This window comes from Bos javanicus, chromosome 6 (genome assembly GCF_032452875.1).
Source record: "Bos javanicus breed banteng chromosome 6, ARS-OSU_banteng_1.0, whole genome shotgun sequence".
NCBI lineage: Eukaryota > Metazoa > Chordata > Mammalia > Artiodactyla > Bovidae > Bos > Bos javanicus.
Genome location: NC_083873.1, coordinates 117,823,358 through 117,844,491, shown reverse-complemented (window position 1 = coordinate 117,844,491; position 21,134 = coordinate 117,823,358). Strand labels below are relative to the sequence as shown.

The following is a 21,134-nucleotide window of genomic DNA, read 5'->3' as shown; positions in this document are numbered from 1 at the left end:
CTGAGATGGTCCACGCCTGAGATGGTCCAGACCCCTGAGATGGTCCCAGCCTCTGAGATGGCCCATGCCCCTGATTGGTCCATGCCCTGATGATGGTTCATGCCCTGAGATGGTCCAGGCCCTGAGATGGTCCAGGTCCCTGAGATGGTCCAGGTCACCAAGATGGTCCAGGCCCCTGAGATGGTCACAGCCTCTGAGATGGTCCAGCCCCCTGAGATGGTCCACGCCTGAGATGGTCCAGGCCCCTGAGATGGTCCAGGTCCCTGAGATGGTCCAGGCCCTGAAATGGTCCAGGCCTCTGAAATGGTCCATGCTCCTGAGATGGTCCCAGCCTCTGAGATTGTTCCAGACTGAGATGGTCCAGGTCACTGAGATGGTCCACACTCCTGAGATGGGCCCAGCCTCTGAGATGGTCCCGGCCGCTTGAGATGGTCCAGGCCCTGAGATGGTCCAGACCCTGAGATGGCCAGGTCCCTGAGATGGTCCAGGCGCCAGAGATGGTCCAGACCCTGAGATGGTCCAGGTCCCTGAGATGGTCCAGGTCCCTGAGATGGTCCAGGTCCATGAGATGGTCCCGACCCTGCGATGGTTCCGGCCTCTGACATGCCTCTGGCTTCTGAGATGGTCGAGGACCCTGAGATGGTCCAGGTCACCGAGATGGTCCAAGCCCCTGAGGTGGTCCAGGTCCTGAGACGGTCCAGGTCCTGAGATCGTCCAGGCTCCTGAGATGTCCAGGCCTCTGAGATGGTCTAGGCCCTGAGACGATCCAGGCCCCTTAGATGGTCCAGGCCTCTGAGATGGTCCAGGTCCCTGAGATGTCCAGGCCTCTGAGATGGTCCAGGCCCCTGAGATGGTCCAGGCCCTGAGATGGTTCAGGCCCTGAGATGGTCCAGGTCCCTGATATAGTCCAGGTCACCTAGATGATCCAGGTGCCTGCGCTGGTCCAGGTCCCTGAAATGGTCCACGCCCAGAGATGGTCCAGGCCCCTTAGAGGTCCCAGCCTCTGAGATGGTACATGCCCCTGAGATGGTCCATGCCACTGAGATGGTCCAGGCCCCTGAGATGGTCCAGGTCCCTTATATGTCCAGGCCTCTGAGATGGTCCAGGCCCCTGAGATGGTCCAGGCCCCTGAGATAATACAGGCCTCTGAGATGGTCCAGGTCCCTGAGATGGTCCAGGCCCCTGCTATAATACAGGCCTCTGAGATGGTCCAGGCCCCTGCAATGGTCCAAGTCCCTGAGATGGTCCAGGCCCCTGAGATGGTCCATGCCCTGAGATGGTTCAGGCCCCTGTGATGGTCCCAGCCTCTGAGATTTTCCATGCCCCTGAGATCGTCCAGGTCCCTGAGATCGTCCAGACCCCTGAAATGGTCGAGGTCCCTGAGATGGTCCAGGTCACCAAGATGATCCAGGTCCCTAGATGGTCCAGGTCCCTGATATGGTCCAGGTCTCTGATATGGTCCAAATCTCTGAGATGGTCCTGGCCCCTGAGATGATCCATGCCTTGCGATGATCCATGCCCCTGAGATGGTCCAGGTCACTGAGATGGTCCTGGCCCCTGAGATGGTCCAGGTCCCTGATGGTCCAGGCCCATGAGATCGTCCAGGTCACCAAGATGGTCTAGGCCCCTGTATGGTCCAGGCCCCTGAGATGTTCCAGCCCTCTGAGATGGTCCAGCCGCCTGAGATGGTCCACGCCCTGAGATAGTCCAGATCTCTGAGATGCTCCAGGTCCCTGAGATGCTCCAGGTTCTGACATGGTCCAGGCTCTTGAGATGGTCCCAGCCCCTGAGATGATCCCGGCCCCTGAGATGGTCCTGGCCTCTGACATGTTCCCAGCCTCTGAGATGGACCAGGCCCCTGAGATGGTCCAGGTCACCGAGATGGTCCAGACCCCTGAGATGGTCCAGGTCCTGAGATGATCCAGGTCCTGAGATGGTCCAGGTGCTGAGATGGTCCAGGCTCCTGAGATGGCCCTGGCCTCTGAGATGGTCCAGGCCCCTGAGATGTCCAGGCCCCTGAGATGGTCCAGGCCCCTGAGATGGTCCTGGCCCATGAGATGGTCCTTGCCCTGAGATGGTCCAGGTCCCTGAGATGGTCCAGTTCCTGAGATGGTCCAGGCCCCTGACATGGTCACAGCCTCTGAGATGGTCCAGGTCACCAAGATGGTCCAGGCCCCTGAGATGGTCCCAGCCTCTGAGATGGTCCCGACCTCTGAGATGGTCCAGGCCCCTGAGATGGCCCTTGCCCTGAGATGGTCCATGCCCCTGAGATGGTCCAGGTCACTGAGATGGTCCAGGTCCCTGAGATAGTCCAGTCCCTGAGATGGTTCAGGCCCCTGAGATGGTCCAGGTCCCTGGATGGTCCAGGTCACTAAGATGGTCCAGGCCCCTGAGATGGTCCCAGCCTCTGAGATGATCCAGGTCCCTGAGATGGTCCAGGTCACCGAGATGGTCCAGGCCCTGAGACGGTCCCAGCCTCTGAGATGGTCCAGGCCCCTGAGATGTTACATGCCCTGAGATGGTCCATGTCCCTGAGATCATCCAGGCCCTGAGATGGTCCAGGCCCCTGAGATGGTCCTGGTCCCTGAGATGATCCAGGCCCCTGAGATGGTCCTGGACTCTGAGATGGTCCACGCCCCAGAGATGGTCCAGGCCTCTGAGATGGTCCCATCCCCTGAGATGGTCCAGTTCCCTGAGATGTCCCAGGTCCCTGAGATGGTCGAGGCCCTGAGATGGTCCAGGTTACTGAGATGGTCCACGTCCCTGAGATGGTTCCGTCATTGAGATGGTCCAGGCACCTGAGATGGTCTATGCCCTGATATGGTCCAGGCCCCTGAATTGATCCAGACCCTGAGATGGTCCAGGTCCATGCGATGGTCCCAGCCCCTGAGACGATCCAGGCCCCTGAGGTGGTCCAGGCTTCTGCGATGGTCCAGGCCTCTGAAATGTTCCTGGCCTACATCCTGGTACTCCATATCATCTTCCCTGCTCAGCGACACCAGTGGGTTTGCCTCCCCACTGTACACCCTCCTCCTGACATGTCCATAGTGCACACCAGCTTCAGTCTCCACACCTACTTATTCTCTGGGCCCCAGACAAGAGCCCCCTGTGCCCCACAGAGAAGGCTGAAAGGTCAGACTGGGTCAGGTCCATGAGGTTTTACTTTTTCTTCAGAAAAGGTAGTTCTTGAAAGTTCCTGGGAAGGACAACAATCTGACACATGTTTTAGAAGAAAGTTTTATCAGGAGTGGAGCTGATAAAGGACCCAGGCTGGTGTTGTAGGAATAGTGTGAGCACACAGCAGGTGCACAGGTCAAAGCTGGGCCTGGGTGTCGGGAGCAGGGCCCCCTCCTGCAGCCACAGGTGGCACAGGGAAGGGCCACAGTGGCCTCCATCCCTGACCGGCCTGTTTGGCGCTCCTGCCCTTGATGTAGCCCAGGTGGCTTGACCACACAGTCTGCTGGACCAGGACCAGAGTCACCCAGAGACAGAGAGGAAGTGACCGTTGTGTGGAAAGTGTTTTGCTCTAACACAGACTTCATCAATTCAAAAGGAACAGGATTTCTGTTGGCATTCTGCAGAGGAGCGACGGTAGATGAAAAGGCAGAGACAGAATTTCTCTAGATGAAACTCACCTGTGTGAGGATGACCCTCCAGATGTGGAGATTTTGAGAAAACCATTAAAAACAGTGACAGGAACCCCCAGGCTTTCTCCCACCATCCCCAGGAAGTCCTTAGAATTCAAACTGGGGATGTAAGGATGTATGGGCACTACTTTTCAAAGTTAGATTTTTATTTTCCATTTTGGTGAGTTTTTACTGTAATTACTGTGCTGAAAAGTGGCAAATTAAACAAAGATATCATATCATCCAGAAAATGAACCACCTAACATTAGGCTGCTGGCTCCCTCTCCTATAAAAAGAAGTTCACAGGTATATAAAGAATTTCTACTTATTTATGTGCCAGAATTCATTTTGCTTAGAGTCTCTTATTTATTTTCATTCATATTTTGGTGAGAAAATGGTGCTTTGAGGCAATAACATTGAGGGCTTGCAAGGGGCCTGTGCCCAGAGCAGGGCTCCCTGGAGGTCACTCAGAGGTCTCTGCAACACTGCTGCCCTGGAGCCTGGGAACTTGACCTGCACACTCCCACCAACACTGGCCCCAACCTCAACGCTGCCCTGGTGTGGCTGGCTGTGCTGTGCTGGCATCTGGGTGAGGAGCCATCCCACCAGCGTATCCCACCTGGATATGACAGAGTGTGCAGGCTGACATGCAGCTCAGCACCCACAGAATCCTCCAAGGAGTGCTCCCCACGAGCACGCTCCACGATGCCTCAGCCAGGGGTACCAGCCCACAGCCAGGCCACTCCACCGACACACGGCACCTAGAGCTCCTGGTGTCCCAGGCAGGCCACTGGCCTGGCCCTCAGACACCAGGGGTCAGTGTGTGTGTGTGTGTGTGTGTGTGTGTGTGTGTGTGTGTGTTCATGCACTGGTGCATGTGTTTGCAAATGTTATGTCTGGGAGTGTAAACACAGGTATATGTGTGCACAGATGCATGTGTGCATTCCTATGTGCTGGCACACTCATGTAATATGTGCACATGATCATATATGCATGCATCTGTCACAAATGTATTCCTGCATGTACAATCATATGTATGTGCATATACTCATACCCACGCATATGCACACCTGTGCACGTGTGGTTTTGTGTACACTGCATGCACATGTATGCATGCACACGTGTGTGCATGTGTGTGCATTTGCACATATTTGAGGTTCCCACCTGTATGGCATCATGACACTAGCCAAGAGTAAAAACATTGATAACCAGCAGTTTGATCTTCACCACAAGCATCATTTACTAACTTTTTAAATGAAATGATTGCTTAATTATATCAGTCAAAAATTCAGTTTTGAAGTCTAGATTTGTGTGGCCAGGAGCACCTCCTCTGCCTGAGGAAGGCACGTGAGCCCGGGCACCCTAGGAGCACTTGTTCATCAACACTAAGAAAACACAGGTTTGTCTGGTGACTGTGTCATGTGCTGTTAATTAAGTCATTCTTTTAAATGTAAACAAACTTTATGTTTAAAATAACTTACAAAGAGCATTAAACAAAGTAAAAACACAAAAATGTGTTTATTTAAGTTTGGTATTTCACCATGATATAAACTCTTGGTTTGGCTTCCACCAGGCCAAGAGTTTATTATTATTCTGAAAAGTAGAATAAGACCCATATTTCAAAAACGCTCCAAGAGCTGGCATTATTTTCCAAGGAGCATAAGAATCAATTCTAAACAACTAATATAAATTTTCAAAAAGGAGAAAAAGCATGAATGAGCTGGCTAACCTCCCAGGACTCTGGAGCCATCACAAGCAATTAGAAGGAAGCAAGGTGGTGACTCTCCACTGCCTCCCTGAGTGCTAGTCTTCAGAACAATTTGAGTGAAGGGATATTGAAGGTTTTATTTCTTTAGCAAACTTTAAAAAATAAAACGCTGGGATCCCATATCATTATATCAGCCTCTATAAAGCGGACTTAACCATATTCTGGAGTTAGAAACACATCTTTAAAAATCCCATCTAGCTTCTTGGTCACACGTACATTTGACAGGGGGAAGCCACTGTCTGTACCCCTAGATGCCCTCAGTTGCCCCATCCCATTCTGCCTTCTGTCCCATCCCAATGAAAGTCTGAAACTTGAGAGAGGTCATTGATTTTGCCTGCATGTTTGAAAGACAAATCGTGTGAGACAGAACCTCAGGAAACAGGAAGGATACAGGAAGGTCTGACATCAGATGTCCGCGCTGTTCAAGAGTTTGCTCTGTTCCAGTGGTCCCTGCCCAGCAGCCTTCCGCAAGAGCTCACCATGTGCCCACTCACTGGGCACACCCTGGCTTGGCTGCCTCCTCATGCGGTTCTGGGAAGTCAGCCTTGCAGCTGCCCCTGAGGTCTGTGCTCCATGAGTGGCGAGCAGCCCTGCCTTATTGATTTGATCTAGGTAGATGGGGAAAAGCTTTTCAAAAGTCTCTTTTGCTGCCACTTATCACTTTTTCTGCTTAGGTTGATGGCCAGTGGGCTGGTGGTGTGGGGGCCGGGGCGGGGGATCAGGTGATAAGGACCCTCAGGGGAACTAGTTGGGCTGAGCCCTCAGCCTGGCTGAATCTCAAGGCCTAGTATGGACACTATGTGAAGAGGTCTGGGTATGAGGACCTGGGAGATTGGCCCGGAATGATTCTTTTTTCTCGGATGGCATCAACATAACAAGGAGAAGTCACTGCCCAAGGCCCCTTTGATCAGAATCCCCAAGTTCCTAAGTAATTGTCCAAGCATCAGCATAACAGCTTTGCCACCTCCACTGAACAGTGGCAGGTCTCCACTTCTCTGCGTGGATAGCGGGCCTCTCCTCTCTAGCAGCCTCTGCTGCAGCTGGGCAGCCCTGCCGGTCATGGTTAGATGCTGGACTCGGTCACCTGGGGTACAGAGGAACTCTGGCCTTGGGCAGGGCAGCTGGTCTCATCCCAGAGCCCACACCTGGAAACCACATCTCCAACACCAAGTCTGGCTGTTTTTCCACAATTAGAAGTGGACCCCTATACACTTTAGAGAGATTACACATTATTTCCTTAGCTTTTCTCACTTCAAGTGTCCTGTGCTGTGCTCACCCTAGCAGAGCACAGGGTGAATCCTCAACTCTTTTTGCAGGAGGGTCACACCATTTGGGCCAAAGTGGGACTCTGCTTACAGCATGTTCAGAATTAGCAGCACACCTGCCTGGCACCACAATTCCAGCACACGGTAGTTGGATCACCTTTCCCCAAGACCCAGAGCCTACCTGGATCCCAGTCAGAACCACAGGACTGGGCAGAAACACATTTCACCACTGTTCGGAACACGTTTCACGTTGTGTTTAAATAGGCACACACAAGTTTATCCTAATGATTTAAAAGTATGACCTTCACATCAATTAAGGCTATTTAAGGGGTATATTTCAAATGAAATGCTATAATGTCCAAAATTACCAGATTACTGAATTAACCAACAGGATAATAATCTTTGCCAGAAAAACTATGACTGTGATTTCCAAAATAGGATTGGATTGTTCATATGTATTAACCAAAATAAGCTCAGTTTTGCCGTAAAAACCCAATCTCCAGTTTCCAGAAAAAGAAATGTATGGGACCTGATATACAGACAGAAATTTAGCCTCAGAAAGAGGTTGGACTTAGCCAACCATCTAGCATAATACAACTGTTCAAACTCATATCTGTCAACCAAATTCAATCATTTTCCCCCCAAATTGATTTGTGTGTTGACATTCTCTAACCCCAATTTGATGAATATCTCCAATAACATAGCAATTAATTTAATAAAGGAACTCACCAATTTTAAATTGCAATAAATTTACCAAACATTTTCACTGTTTATGGAGAGCTTTACAGTAAGAAAGTTATCAACAAAAGCAGGCACATCCGTGTACAAAGTGTTGCTGTGGGTGCTTCTTCACGTCTTCCATTCCGACAGTATCAGCCGCTCCGTCTTTCTGTCCTCTCAGTCAGCGTTCTTCCCGCTCGCTGGGTGAGCTTTCACCCGGGCCTGGGCCTCGGGGGCGCCCAGGGAACGGACTTGCCAAAGAGAAGTGCGGTGGGGGCGAGCCAACCCCAAAACATTTGTTGTAAACTTTAAAATGGAGTCCGGATACGAGCAGACACAGAAAAGAAGAGAAACCTCCCAAACACAGAAATAATAGTACTGGAGGGCGAGTCTCGCGGCGGGGAGCCCCCAGAGGCGCTGGGCCAGACCGCCCTGAAGCTGCGGCGCCACGGAGAGGCTTGGCTTTGCGCCCCGCCAGCCCCCCACCTCCCTCGCCGCCGCGGCAGGGCAGGGAGACGGGCACGGCCGTCCGCACAGGCCCAGGGGCTCAGCAGGCCCGGCCCGGCTCCCAGGGGCGCGCCGCCTCGCAGGGCGGGCGGCAGCAGTAGGGGTAGGAGGCGTTGAGGTCGGGGTCCGAGGGCGCGTACCCCGGCAGCTCCACAGACGGGTGCCCCCCGCAGCACACCTCCACGCCCGCCTCGTCCAACGCGTGGAAGACGCCCACGTTGATGTAGGAGACCGCGTGGTGCGTCGCGAAGCCCGCGCAGTCCCCCGGGGCGGCGAAGTCCGACTCCTCCGGAGACAGGATGGAAGCCTCGCTGGGCCGCGGCTGCAGCCTCCGCCCCCGCCGGCCCCGCCGGCCCCGCCGCGCCCGGGAGGCGGGCGGCTGCGCGCGGAGCCCCGGGCCGCCGCGGGGCCGCGCCAGGGCCCGTCCTCCCTTCCGCCGGCCGCGCCGGCCTCGCCGGGCCTGCGACGACTTGTAGTTCTTGACCAGCAGGAGGCTGAGCAGGCCCAGGAGGCACTCGAGCGAGTTGAAGACGGTGGAGAGCACCAGGCCGCGCTGGTAGTCCTTCAGCTGGCGGCACTTGGCGGAGGTGGCGCTGTCCAGGGTGCCGCGGGTGCGCGGCGCGCCGGGTGCCGGGCCGGGGCCGGCGGCTGCAGGGCCCGGGGCCGGGCCGGGGGCCGCGGCCGGCGCGCGCGGCGGCAGGCAGTAGTGGGAATACTTGCGCTCCACCAGGGACACGGTGTCGCCGTCGATCACGGCGCCCGCGAAGGCGCTGAGGACCCCGAGCATGAAGACGAGGACGCCGAGCAGGAGCAGGTTCTGGCTGCTCACCGGCCCCGAGGGCCCAGCGGCGCCCCCCGGGTCGCCCGGCGCGGCCTCCGCACTCCCCGCGGAGCCGGCGGCGACCCCTAGCCCCGGGCCCGGGCCCGGCCCCGCGAGGGGCGCGTCCCGGGGCCCGCAGCAGAGCAGGGCGGCGCCGAGCAGCGAGAGGCCGGCGGCCAGCAGCAGCCCCGAATAGAAGGCGCCGGCGGCCGCCCCTAGCCGGAACGGCTCCCCGCGCAGCTCCGAGCCCAGCGAGAAGCACTTGAGGCCGACGGCGGCGGCGCTGAGCGCGCAGGCGAGCAGGAGGCAGGAGGAGAGCGCGGCGCAGGCCCCGCGGACGCTCCACTTCATCCTCCGCGCCCGAGCCGGCCCGCACCCCGCGCGCCCGCCGCCGCCCGCCGCCGCCCCCGCCGCCTGCGCCTCCTCCCGGCGCCGCGCGGCCGGACCGCCGGCCTCCTCCTCATCCTCCCGCGTCCTCCCGGGCCCGCGCCGCCGCCGCCGCCGCCGCCGCAGTCGGAGCCCGCATCCTCCGCCTCCCGCCGCCGCCGCCGCGGCCCCGCGCAGGGAACCGATGCGGCGCGGAGGACCGCAGGGCGCGCGCGCCCCCTCCCCAGCCCGCGGCGCCCCTCCCAGGACGCTCAGCTCCCCCCACCGCCCGCGGCCCGGCGCGCCCGGCCCAGGCACCGCCCTCCCCCGCCCCCCCAACCCGCGTCGCCGGTAGGACACCCCTCGGACACCCCCGCAAGGAGAAGCCCCCCGCGCCGCGTCTCTCCGCCTTCTTCCCCCGAGTAGCGCCCCGGCCTCTCTGGGCACGCCGCTCCCCACCCCTGGGCGCCCGCCCCTGACGCCCCCAGGCCCCACCCCCTGCACCTCCCACCTCTCGGGCCCCCGCGGGCGCGCTCCGCAGGCCACAGGGCTGGGGTCTCACTCCTCGCCCCCCGCCTGTCAGAGATCAGGAAGCCTGAGGAAGTTGGCTTGGAGTGCGGGAACAGAGGACCCTCGCGCTGAGGGCTACGGGGAACGCCTGAGTGTGGGCGGGGAGGGGCGAGTCCGGGGCGAAGGGAAGAAAGAAGACCCCGGAGCAGGGGTTTGCGTGCGGGGGTGGCGGGCGGGACGGAAGGGAAGAGAGGAGCCCGGGCAGGGGTGAGCCGGCTACTCGCGGGAGGAGGGCGGGAGTTCGGCTGCGGGGTGGAGGGGAGGGCTCGGAGGAGGCGCTCGGGTGCCGGGACCCTAGGGCGCCGCCGGGGAGCGCGGGGCCCAGTGCGGGGGCGGGGGAGTGAGGCCTCGGGGAGCCCTGGAGGAGTCTCGTCCGAGCCCTCAGGGATTCTCAGGGATCATGCGGGACTTCCCCGCAGATGCGGGTGCGAGTGAGTTAATTCATCGGAAGGCGGCTCACGGCCTGAGAGCAACGCGGGAGACTGGGCTGGGGGGGGGGGGGGGGTGCCGCGGGGGGGAGGGTAAATCGCCTCCTTCCGACCGACGCGGCGCTCTCGGTGGGAGAGGAAGGCGTGGGGCCGAGCACAGCGTGGAGATGGCCTTGCCCGGGCCTCTCGGGCACCCAGCCTGCTGAAACGAGGCCTGGGAACGCGTCTCCTGCAAGCCCTCTGAGGTCCCAGCGCGCCGAGCGCCCTCGGTTCTTTCTACACCGGCTCTGCCGCTTCTGCAGCGAGGCCCGGGGACCGATGACTCACCCTACCGGCTAATTACAGCGTTAAATAACTTCGCGCTGGATCCCGGGGAAGCGGGCGGCGCAGCAGCTAGGGAACGCGATGCGGGAGGAGGGGCCGGGGGAGATGCAGGGGTGCTTTGAGAACACACCCCCGTTCCTGCCGCCCGCTCGGCAAGTTCTGGCCCGTGGAGGCTCCCCCAGAGCTCACAGCGTCGGGCCCTTTCCTACACAATGTCCGGCGGTGGCCGGTGGGCAGGGGCACCAGCCCCCAGAGGGCCCTCCCGTCTGGAGGAAGCCTCATCCACATTCGCCAGGCAGCCTGCGCAAGGGGACCCTCGCCCACGTTTCACGGAAACCATCTGCCCAGTGAATATATGTGAAGGCCTTTCGTGCGTCTCTCTGGACATTTGCGTGGGACGGACGTGAACGGCGGTGGCTGCGCGGAGAAGGAGCAGGTTTCGCTGTATTTTTAGCAGGGAGTGCAGATTTTAGAGCGTCAGCTGAACCTTCTCGTTCAGTCCTCTCCTCATGCAGGACGACTTGCCAGAAAAGTAGGGATAGTGAGCTTTCTTTCACATTTATGGGGTATAGGTTTTAAAGGACAGTGTGTAAATCAGCTTGTATAATAATCGTGGCACCCACGCGTGTGAGCGGAGTTGCCATGAGCTGACTTCCAATGACTATTTCTGTTTCCAGGGAGACGAGGTTTGCAGCCACCTCCGTGGAGGATGGAGCAGCTTCTCCATTCCCTATGCTGTGCTGCGGCAACCAGATTGATGAGGCTTTGCTGGAGGAAGTGAGCTGCCTTGCCTGGTCCTGAGCCCGGCCTGGATGGAGGCCTGAGTCGGCCTGCGCACGCTGGGGGCTGCCGTGCAGCAGCCTCTCAAGTCCGAGGACCCAGGCTGGCTCGTGGTTTAGGATTTCTCCAGGATCTGGCCTCCTCTCTCCTCCAGAGCCTGCTTCTGCCAGCCCTTCACTCGACCCCTGACCACTGTTCCTTAAATGAGTGGTGCCTCTTACCAAAGCAAGCCCTTGGCATATGCTGTTCCCGTTTCTGCTTTATGTTCCCCGGGCCACATCCTCACCTAGCTTCTGCTGTCCCCTTTCTTAGACCTTAGCTTCAGCTCCCTTAATTGCCCTCTCTTCTGTTGGGTGCCCACTGTCCTTTGAACAGTGAAAAGAGTGCTCCCAAAGACTTTCTAGTTTAGTCCTGGCAACGAACCCTGAGGCAGGTGGCTCTGCTCTCCTCACAGAGGTGTTCCATCCCAAACCCAGACTCTGCCCACCTGCCTGGTCCCCACCTCCCTGCACCCCCTCCTTCCTGCACCCCTCCTCCCTGCACCCCTGCCTCCCTGCCCCTCAGCTCCTGGCCAAAGTTCCCCATCACAGGCAGGATCTCCCAGTGGTCTAAATGTCTGTCTTCCCAACCATATTGGGGGCTCAGTGCAAGCAGGGTCCATGTCCAGCTTGTCCCCACCCCCTCCCCATCAGGACTCCCCATCAGGCCCCGTCCTGGCCCTGTGGAGTGGACAAGTGAGCAGATGAATGAATGGGTAAGCTGCTGCCAACCTGGGGTTGCTGTCCTGTGACGCATCTCATGTCAGTCCAGTTTTGCTCACGAGGAGAACAGGGCCAAGTAACGCAGACCAGGCCCGCAGGACGGCGAGGACCCACCTCCCTGCTGCAGTGAGGGAGGGCACTCGGGCCAGGAGCCAGAAGCAGAGCGTGTGGAGCCCTGCAGGCAGTGACCAGCAGGTGTCCTGTCATGAAGGGCCTTGAGCTGTGCAAGTTCGGACTTTGTCCTGAGGGTGAGGAGACCTTAGAAGGGCCCGGTACTGTGGGGTGTTCTAGACGCACTGCTGTGAGAAAACTGGGCTGGGGGCTGGAAGCATGTAGGGGTCGGGGCAGGTAGAGGGTCCTGCCCCATCACGGTGCTCATAGAACATACTCTCGGGCTCCTGCCCCACAGCCTGGCAGATGGCCGACTGGCCATCTCTTTTGGCTGCTCCTCTGGAACGCGGACAGTGGTCAGCTATCTTGATGAATGTGTCTGTCTCCCCTCTGTGTCTGCAGGAGGAAGGGACAGCAGTCTGCAGGCCCTGCCACACAAAGCTCCCAGAGACCCTGTCACCGCGCCACTCTCAGCTCTACAACCCATGCATAGTTTGGATGTTAATTCCACTGCTTTTTTTTTAATGGCTGTGCTGGATCTTTGTTGCTGCTCGTGGGCTTTCTCCAGTTGTGGCAAGTGGGGCCTACTCTCTAGGTGTGGTGTTCGGGGCTCACTGCCATGGTTTTCAGGGTGCAGAGCACGGGCCCTAGCGCTCACAGGCTTCAGCAGTTGCGGCTCCGGCTTGGTAGTTGTGGCTCATGGGCTGTGTTGTCCCGAGGTGTGTAGGATCTTCCCAGACGAGGACTCGAACCCACGTCCCCTGCATTGGCAGGTGGATTCTTTACCGCTGAGCCACCAGGGAGGCCCTCCCCTGCTTTCTGGCAGAGTCCTTTCCCCAGGCCCCAACAGGCTCACCTGTGAAGCTTGTCCCCCCGACAGCCCCTGGCACAGTGGGGTCCAGGGGGTGACTTGAGGGCCGTGGTGAACTCTGAGGCAGGGAGCTCATGCCAGAAAGAAGCAGCACCCTCATGAGAAATGACTCTACGTGGGGAGGGGTGGGTGGCAAGGAGTGATTTTAAGAATCACAAAGCCTACCACATACCAAGCGAGCTCGCAGGGACCCTCGTGGCATCTCTGTGCGGGACACATAACTGTCGCAGTCTAAGAACAGAGAACCAGAGAGGACAACGGGTTTAAAATGTCACGTGTGTTTTTTTTTTATTATAGCAGTAATCATGCATCAAGTGAAGAATGTTTTTCCTATTAACGTTAAATTTCAATATTTACATATTTATTAGCATGTAAAATCCAATTTCCTACAGTGTTTACTTCAATTAATTTGGCTGATTCTAATTATTTTTTCTAATTTGTTTTTCATTTTACTTTTCAGTATTTCCTCCTTTATCTTTTTAACTGGCTAAGTGCTCGGATTTTTCTTTCATTATTAATTCTAAGCCCCTTTTTTAGGGAATGGTCAGTATAGATCTTCCTGTACAAGTGCGGCCACCTCCGCACAGGTGATGGTTAATCTGAAGACCTCAGTCTCACAAATCAGAGCCTGTGAATTCTGGAGACACAGAATCTACCTTATTATTTTATAAGTTTTTGTCTTATAATAGAGCCACAGAAAAACCCATAAAACATGCATGTAACAGTTTAATGACATAAACCAGCATCTGTGTCCTTGCCACCAAATCAGGAAACAGAACACTGCAGACTCAAGGGTGCAGCTCACCTCAGCCTCCCCCAGAGGTCCTGCTGACCTCATCGAACCGCTTCCTTCTGTTTATTTGTACTTTAATCACCTAAGTATACATCCCTGAACATTTTAGTTTGGCTTTGCCCGTTTTTTTTTTATTATACAAGTGAAATGATAGAGCCTGACTGTTGCACATCTTGTTTCTTTCATCCAACTTGATGCCTCCTGTTGTGTCTCTAGTTTATCTCTGTCAAAGCTGGTACTAAGCCATTGTGTAAATGTGCCAGAGTTTATCCACGTTACTGTTGATGAGCATTTGATTGTTTCTAGTTTGGGAGATTATGAATAAAGCTGTTGTGAACTTTCTTATGCTTGTGCACTGATGCACTTGAGGGTGGATTTTATTTGATCATGAGTAATATAATGTATATGCTCAGCTTTTTGTGCCCATTTTTATTGAGATACAATTTATGTGCAATAACAATCACTGATTTTAAGTGTTTGACTCAGTGACTTTAGACAACTGTACACGTTGGTGTGAGTCTCCACCACAGCACGACACAGGAATAGTCCAAACACCCCCAAAGTTCCCCTTTCCGGCAATGCTCTGCTCCACTCAAGGCCCTACAGAACTGCTCATCTGCTTTCTCGTGCTATAGTTTTGGTATAAAATTTCAGATACTTGCAGTCATAAAATATATTGTCTTTCATGTTTGGTTTCTTTCACTTGACAATGCTTCGTTTTTATTGTTGAGAAGAATTCCACCAAAATTTGTTTATAATTCATAAAATGATGGACTTTGTCCATATGGAGTTATTATGAATTAATATGTTAATGCATGTTAATTAATAACGTGCATGCACAAGTTAATAACATTAATTAACAAATCAACATGTTAATCAACATGTTAATCACAAGTTAATCAACACGTTAATTAATAACCTTCATGCACAAGTCTTTTGTGAAGGTGTGTTTTAATTTTTCTTGGAGTGGAATTTCTAGGTTTTGTCTTAAGTTTATATTAATTTTATAAGAAACTGACCAGTTGTTTTCCACAGTGGCTGTGCCGTCCTGCATTCCCCTGTGCTGTGTATGAAAGTTTCCCACACGCCATCCCTTCACCAAACCTTGGTGTTACCAGCAGTCTTCTTAGTAATGTTAACCGTATGATTTTGATTGGAATCATATTCAACCTGTAGATTAATTTGAGCATAACTGATATGTTAGCAATATTGAATCTTCTGCTCCAGGATCACAGTTTATCTCTACATTTACTTAGATCTTCATTAATTTCTCTCAATATTTTATAGTTTTCAGTATAAAGGACTTGCACACGTTTTGTTAAATCTACCTTTAAGCATTTTATATACTTAATCCTTCTTTAGTTATTACTTTAAATAACCTTTTGTTGTCCAGTTGTTGGTTACAAGGATATGGAGGTGTATTTGACCTTTAAGTTGCCCTTTAAACCTGCAGCCTCGCTAGATTGACTTATACTACCAGCTATTTTAGATTTCTTAACATTTTCTATATAAACAATCATATCACAGGTAAGCAGAAACAATTTTAATGTTTCCTTCCCCGCCTGCATGCCTTTTATTTCTATTTCTTACTTTATTATATGGGCTAGACCCTATTTCCTATGCATAGTAGCAAATAGAAGTTACAGGAGTAAAAATCCTTGCCTTGTTCCTGATTTTTTTAGCTGCGCCATGGCATGTGGGGTCTTAGTTCTCTGACCAGGGGCAGCTTGGGGTCCTAATCACTAGACAGCCAGGGAAGTTCCTATTGTTCCTGATTTCAGTGGGAAATCATTTTTATCTTTCATCCTTAAGTATGATGTATGCTCTAGCTTCTGAGGAGAAAATTTTCACTGGGTTGAAATCTATTTCTAGCTTTCTGAGAGTTTTTTTTTTAATCATGAACAAGTGATGAGTTTTCTCAACTTTCTGTTGTTGCTGCTGTTGTATTTGCTGAGATTATTATATGGTTTTTCCTTTTCAGTCTGTTAGTATGGTAAATTACATTCATTGTATTCCTGAGCTAAATTCCACTTGGCTTTTCTCACGCAAGTAGCATCTGGTACCTATTATCAGGAATACAAATACTTTTGCTCACTATATCTTGGTTTAGGCATCACCAGGGAAAACATGATGGCACCCCACTCCAGTTCTCTTGCCGGGAAAATCCCATGGATGGAGGAACCTGGTAGGCTGCAGTCCATGGGGTCGCTAAGAGTCGGGCACGACTGAGCAACTTCACTTTCACTTTTCACTTTCATGCATTGCAGGAGGAAATGGCAACCCACTCCAGTGTTCTTGCCTAGAGAACCCCAGTGACTGCGGGGCCTGGTGGGCTGCCGTCTATGGGGTCGCACAGAGTCAGACACGACTGAGGCGATGCAGCAGCAGCAGGGAAAACGTGAAGCAGTCAAGCACCGGGTGGAACAAGCTTTACTCACACAGGGCGTGACAGTGCAAGGTGGCAGCCGCACCAGTGCTGGAGCTCCAGTGTGTTTGGTAGAATTCACTTGTGAAGCCATGTGGGGTTAAGGTTTTCTTTCTGGGATGATTTTAACTGTAAGTTCAATTTTTAAAAGCGGTTGTAGGGCTATTCAGGTTATATAATTTTCTTGAATAAGCATTAGTAATTTGTGTCTTTTGTCTATTACAATAAAATTTTCAGATTTGTTGGCATAAAGTTGTCCACAATATTCCCTTAAAAGTTGTGATTTTTATTGTATGTAAAATATATCTCAATAAAGCTGAAAGAGTAAAAGTTTTAAATTTTTTTAAGTTTTTTTTTTATGTCTGTAGGATCTGTAGTGAAATTCCCTCTTTCATTCCTAATATTGATACTCTGCATTTTTTTTTTCTAGGCAGTTACCAGACTGCAGTCGATCTTTTATTACAAATAATTAAATCTCCCCACAAGGTCTTAAACAGTATCAAACACCATTTCATATCTCTTAACACAGAGCAGACCAGGCATTCAGTACTGGAACCAAGTAAGAAGTGTTCAATTTCAAGCTTCTGATCACATCACATGGTGACCAAAGCCTGGGTCATTTTCTCATGTTATCCAACTGTGTATCTCACACTGTTTATCCTCTGAGTAGAGACAAAAGTTTCTAGTTCATGTTCTAAGTGCAGGAAGTTGAGAGAGACAAACTCCAGTGAAAACACATCAATCTCAATTCAACTCAGTTAAAAAAAAAAAAAAGGCAAACTTAAATTATTTGTTTTGAGGAGACAAAGGGAAAGGAAGGCATGGGGCTAAGAGTAAAAACTGGGACAAAGACCAGACACTACACACGGCATGTCGTGGTTCTGGAAACTACCTGTTATATGATATTTTTAAATAAAGTGGCTTTTGTGGATTTTTTTTTCTCTTTTGGTATTGTAAACATATGCTGTTTAATAGTACCTGAATTTAAAAGTTTCTTTTTTTGCAAACAAAATAAAATTGAAAGCCTTTAAGGCAAATGAACTCCTAAGGAAAAAAGAAAGTCATTTGTTATAAAACTGTGAGAATACCCAAGCAAGATCCTACTTAAGATTCATCAGCATGAACTTGAGAGCTTTACTGTTCCTCAGAGTTAAACTGAGTTTTGATGTAATAGGAGCCACCACTGCCTCCTATATCTTCAATTTTGCCTTTCTCCACATCTATCCTGCAGGTGAACACACCAGAACTCATTAGTAACTGAGATCTAAGTTAAGTCAGTTCAGGCAAATGGGCAGGGACTTGATCATGGGACCATTCACGTCATTTTATCTATTAACTCTTGGCAAGGGACAGCAGTGTATTTTGGATGTGCTTGAAAGCCCAGCATCAAGAAGGCTGTCACAAGAGCCTCATTGTCATTGCGGAGTACAGGGACAGGAGACACACCCTAACAGATGAGAAGCCTGGAGCAGAGGGTAAGTGAGGGCGGCAGCACTCTGCACTGTTTTCCTAGGCACGCCTCACTCGTGGGGAGGGGAGGCAGGCAGAAGAAAAGAAACGCTTTGTTTTGGGGTGATGGAAGCAGCTCAGCCTTACTCTCTTAAGTAAGGTGCCCATCTGTCTCTGGGCTCCTACAAAATTTGATCAAAGAAAGCATTCCTATTTCTTTCCAAGGACATAAGGGAAAACCTCCCTGAGACTGGAGAGCAGGCTTGAGCTCTGCACCAAGAAAGTCCCCCACACCATCAGAGTCAGCGTCTTCTCCAGGGAGCAGGTGGTCCCTCTGTCTTGCTTGCAGTGCTGGGTCCACCCTGCCCATCAGTGTCGTGGGTCTTGCTCCATGTTCAGCTTTCCCACCTGCACACTAGTTTTGCTTCCATTCTTCCCATCCCTTCCATTCTGCTCACTTTGGTCCTACTTCAGGTTCATTCAGCACTGGGGAATACTGACCTCAGATTTGTCTGTCAGAGACTCCAGATATGAATGGTTTCCAGAGGGAACAAGTCGACACCTCTGAGATTTCAGCCCCACCTTATTGGCCAGGGCGTGGAGCAGCAACACTGTCTGGCCCCAAGCAGCATTAATCTCATTCCATCCCACAGGAACACTGGGCCACCGACCCAGTCTGAAGTTATTGATTGTACCAAACTGTCCACTATGCCAAATGTGGAAGGTTGCATTAAAGACATTAGTTCTCTTCAGCTTGTCCAGCTGCATCTGGGTATAACACATCTGGTTTTCTACACTCTTCAGCTCATTATCCAGTTCTAGCTGTTGTCTTTTAATTCACTGTATTCCCTTTGATACTGAGCTTCCTCCTGATCCAATCTCTCAGCCTCAGCCTGGACCTTCTTGAGATTTTCCGCCACTATCTTCCGGTTCTTTTCCACATCTTCCAGCTCTTGGATCAGCCTCGCCTCCTCTAATGCCAACTCCTTTAGCTCCAACCCAAGCTGTTCGCTGTCATCTTCATTCACTTGCTCTAAGATCTCCAAACAGCGTTTGTAGTTCTGACACTCATTTTCAGTGACGTTGAGCTGAGTGTCCAGCTGGTCTAAGAGAGTGTCTGTGCGTTCCTCACACAGGGGGTGATCCACATCCGTCTGGCCTGACATAATGTCAAAAAGGTCCCCAGTGACCTTTAGTCTTCAGCTGAGGTTCTCCATGGTGCCGCCATCGGATGCCTCCCCAATCAGACTGAAGCTTTTGGCACTTTCTGTGGACATCATCCTAGCCGGGGGGATGAATCTGCAAGAGACACCATCCTGGCGAGTTTCAATAAATGGCTCTTCTCCTGAGTTAGCCTCTTCCTCCTGGGTCTCTCCTGGTTTCAGCTGGGCTGTGGCAGGAGCTCCTGGATGGTGACATGGTCCAGGATCTTGAAGCTCGTGTCCAGTTTCAGAGGCTGACTGCAGCACTGACACATGAGGGTCACCTGCATGGTGCTCCATCCCTCAGGACCCGGAGCCCACCACCCCGATCCAGTCTACCGCGGGGATACCGCGGGCTCAGGTCTTTCTGCAAGCGGGCCTTCCAAGACTGCCATCGCCCAGCCTTCACTGCATTTTTTTTTTTCTTGATCAGTTTGGCTAGAGGTTTGTCAGTTTTTGGTCATTTCCAGAAACTACATTCTAATTTATTTTCTTTATTTTTGGTTTTATATTCATTGATTCTGCTCTTTTATTTTCCCCTCTTTTTTCTGCTTACTTTGGCTTTAGTTTGCTCTTTCTTTTCTAGTTCTGATTTGAGACCTTTCTTTTTTTCTTATCAGAGAAAGCAATGGCAACCCACTCCAGTACTCTTGCCTGGAAAATCCCATGGACGGAGGAGGCTGCAGTCCATGGGGTTGCGAAGACTTGGACATGACTGAGCGACTTCACTTTCACTTTTCACTTTCATGCATTGGAGAAGGAAATGGCAACCCACTCCAGTGTTCTTGCCTGGAGACTCCCAGGGACGGGGGAGCCCTTATACAATCTTTTAATGCATTAATTTCCCTTTAAACATTGATAAGTGCCTTACATTGACAATGAGTGAATTGATTCCCTTAATTTGAACTTGAATTCATTAAAAAAATTCATTTTTTCTTTATATGCCCCCATAACTTTTTAAGGTGCTACCTGATGGAAGATACTAGAAGATAGTACTCAAACTGGAAGACAGGAGCTGAGGGAGCAGATGGGTGGTGGGTGGGTAGATAGGTGGATAAATAGGACATGTGGATAAGATAAAATACAAGAGGGATTAGACCAATGGTGATAGTGTGTCATGAACTGGGGAACAAGATTAACCCAACTCTGATCTGTGGTTAAAAAAGAAGTTAACTTCCTGTGCTGTGCTGCGATAATAATCAGATTCAGATGAGTGTGGCTTACAACAGTCAAAGTATCCTTCATTCATACTTCACCCGTCGCAGGTCTGTCTTCTTCATTCTAGGACCCAAACAGCCCCTTTGGGGATGTGATGTGTTCAGCAAAGAGGGATAAAAGGCAGTGGAGCCCCATGGCTGTTTAGAAGGGCCTTTCTTGCTTCCTCCTGAGACAGGCTGGGACCTGGGCCCCTTCGCTTCCGCACGTGCACACCTCTCCTCCAGCAACAAAATACAAACAAACTCATAGGACCAAAAATAACCGCGTACCTGCTCAACTGGGCCAAATTCTGAGCAGTCAGTCAGTCAGTTCAGTCGCCCAGTGGCGTCCGACTCTGCGACCCCATGAATTGCAGCACGCCAGGCCTCCCTGTCCATCACCAACTCCCGGATTTTACCCAAACTCATGTCCATCGAGTCGGTGATGCCATCCAGCCATCTCATCCTCTGTCATTCCCTTCTCCTTCTGCCCTCAATCTTTCCCAGCATCAGGGGCTTTCCCAATAAGTCAGTTATTCACATCATGTGGCCAAAGTAGTAGAGCTTCAGCTTCAGCATCAGTCCTTCCAATGAATATTCAGGACTGATTTCCTTTAGGATGGACTGGTTGGATCTCCTTGCTGTCCAAGAGACTCTCAAGAGTCTTCTCCAACACCACAGTTCAAAAGCATCAATTCTTTGGTGCTCAGCCTTTTTTGTGGTCCAACTCTCACATCCATACATGACCACTGGAAAAGACACAGCTTTGACTAGATGGATGTTTGTCAACAAAGTGATATCTCTGCTTTCTAATATGCTGTCTAGGTTGGTCATAGCTTTTCTTCCAAGGAACAGCATCTTCTACTTTCATGGCTGCAGTCACCATCTGCAGTGATTTTGGAGCTCAAAAAAATAAAGTCAGCCACTGTTTCCACTGTTTCCCCATCTATTTGCCATGAAGTGATGGGACCAGATGCCATGATCTTAGTTTTCTGAATGTTGAGTTTTAAGCCAGATTTTTCGCTCTCCTCTTTCACATTCATCAAGAGGCTCTTTAATTCCTCTTCACTTTCTGCCATAAGGGTGGTATCATCTGCATATCTGAGGTTATTGATATTTCTCCCAGCAATCTTGATTCCAGCTTCTACTTCA

General features: G+C 52.0%; 2 protein-coding genes across 2 annotated transcripts; both read right to left on the bottom strand.

Moving 5' to 3' along the window:
* Nucleotides 1–5,120: 5,120 nt before the first annotated feature.
* TMEM271 (transmembrane protein 271) lies at nucleotides 5,121–10,511 on the bottom strand. The gene has a single exon (XM_061421153.1). It carries the CDS (start codon nucleotides 9,055–9,057, stop codon nucleotides 7,927–7,929), a length of 1,131 nt encoding a protein of 376 aa, XP_061277137.1. The 5' UTR covers nucleotides 9,058–10,511; the 3' UTR covers nucleotides 5,121–7,926.
* Nucleotides 10,512–18,354: 7,843 nt separating this feature from the next.
* Nucleotides 18,355–18,983, bottom strand: LOC133250121 (beclin-1-like). The gene has a single exon (XM_061421239.1). It carries the CDS (start codon nucleotides 18,748–18,750, stop codon nucleotides 18,403–18,405), a length of 348 nt encoding a protein of 115 aa, XP_061277223.1. The 5' UTR covers nucleotides 18,751–18,983; the 3' UTR covers nucleotides 18,355–18,402.
* Nucleotides 18,984–21,134: the final 2,151 nt, after the last annotated feature.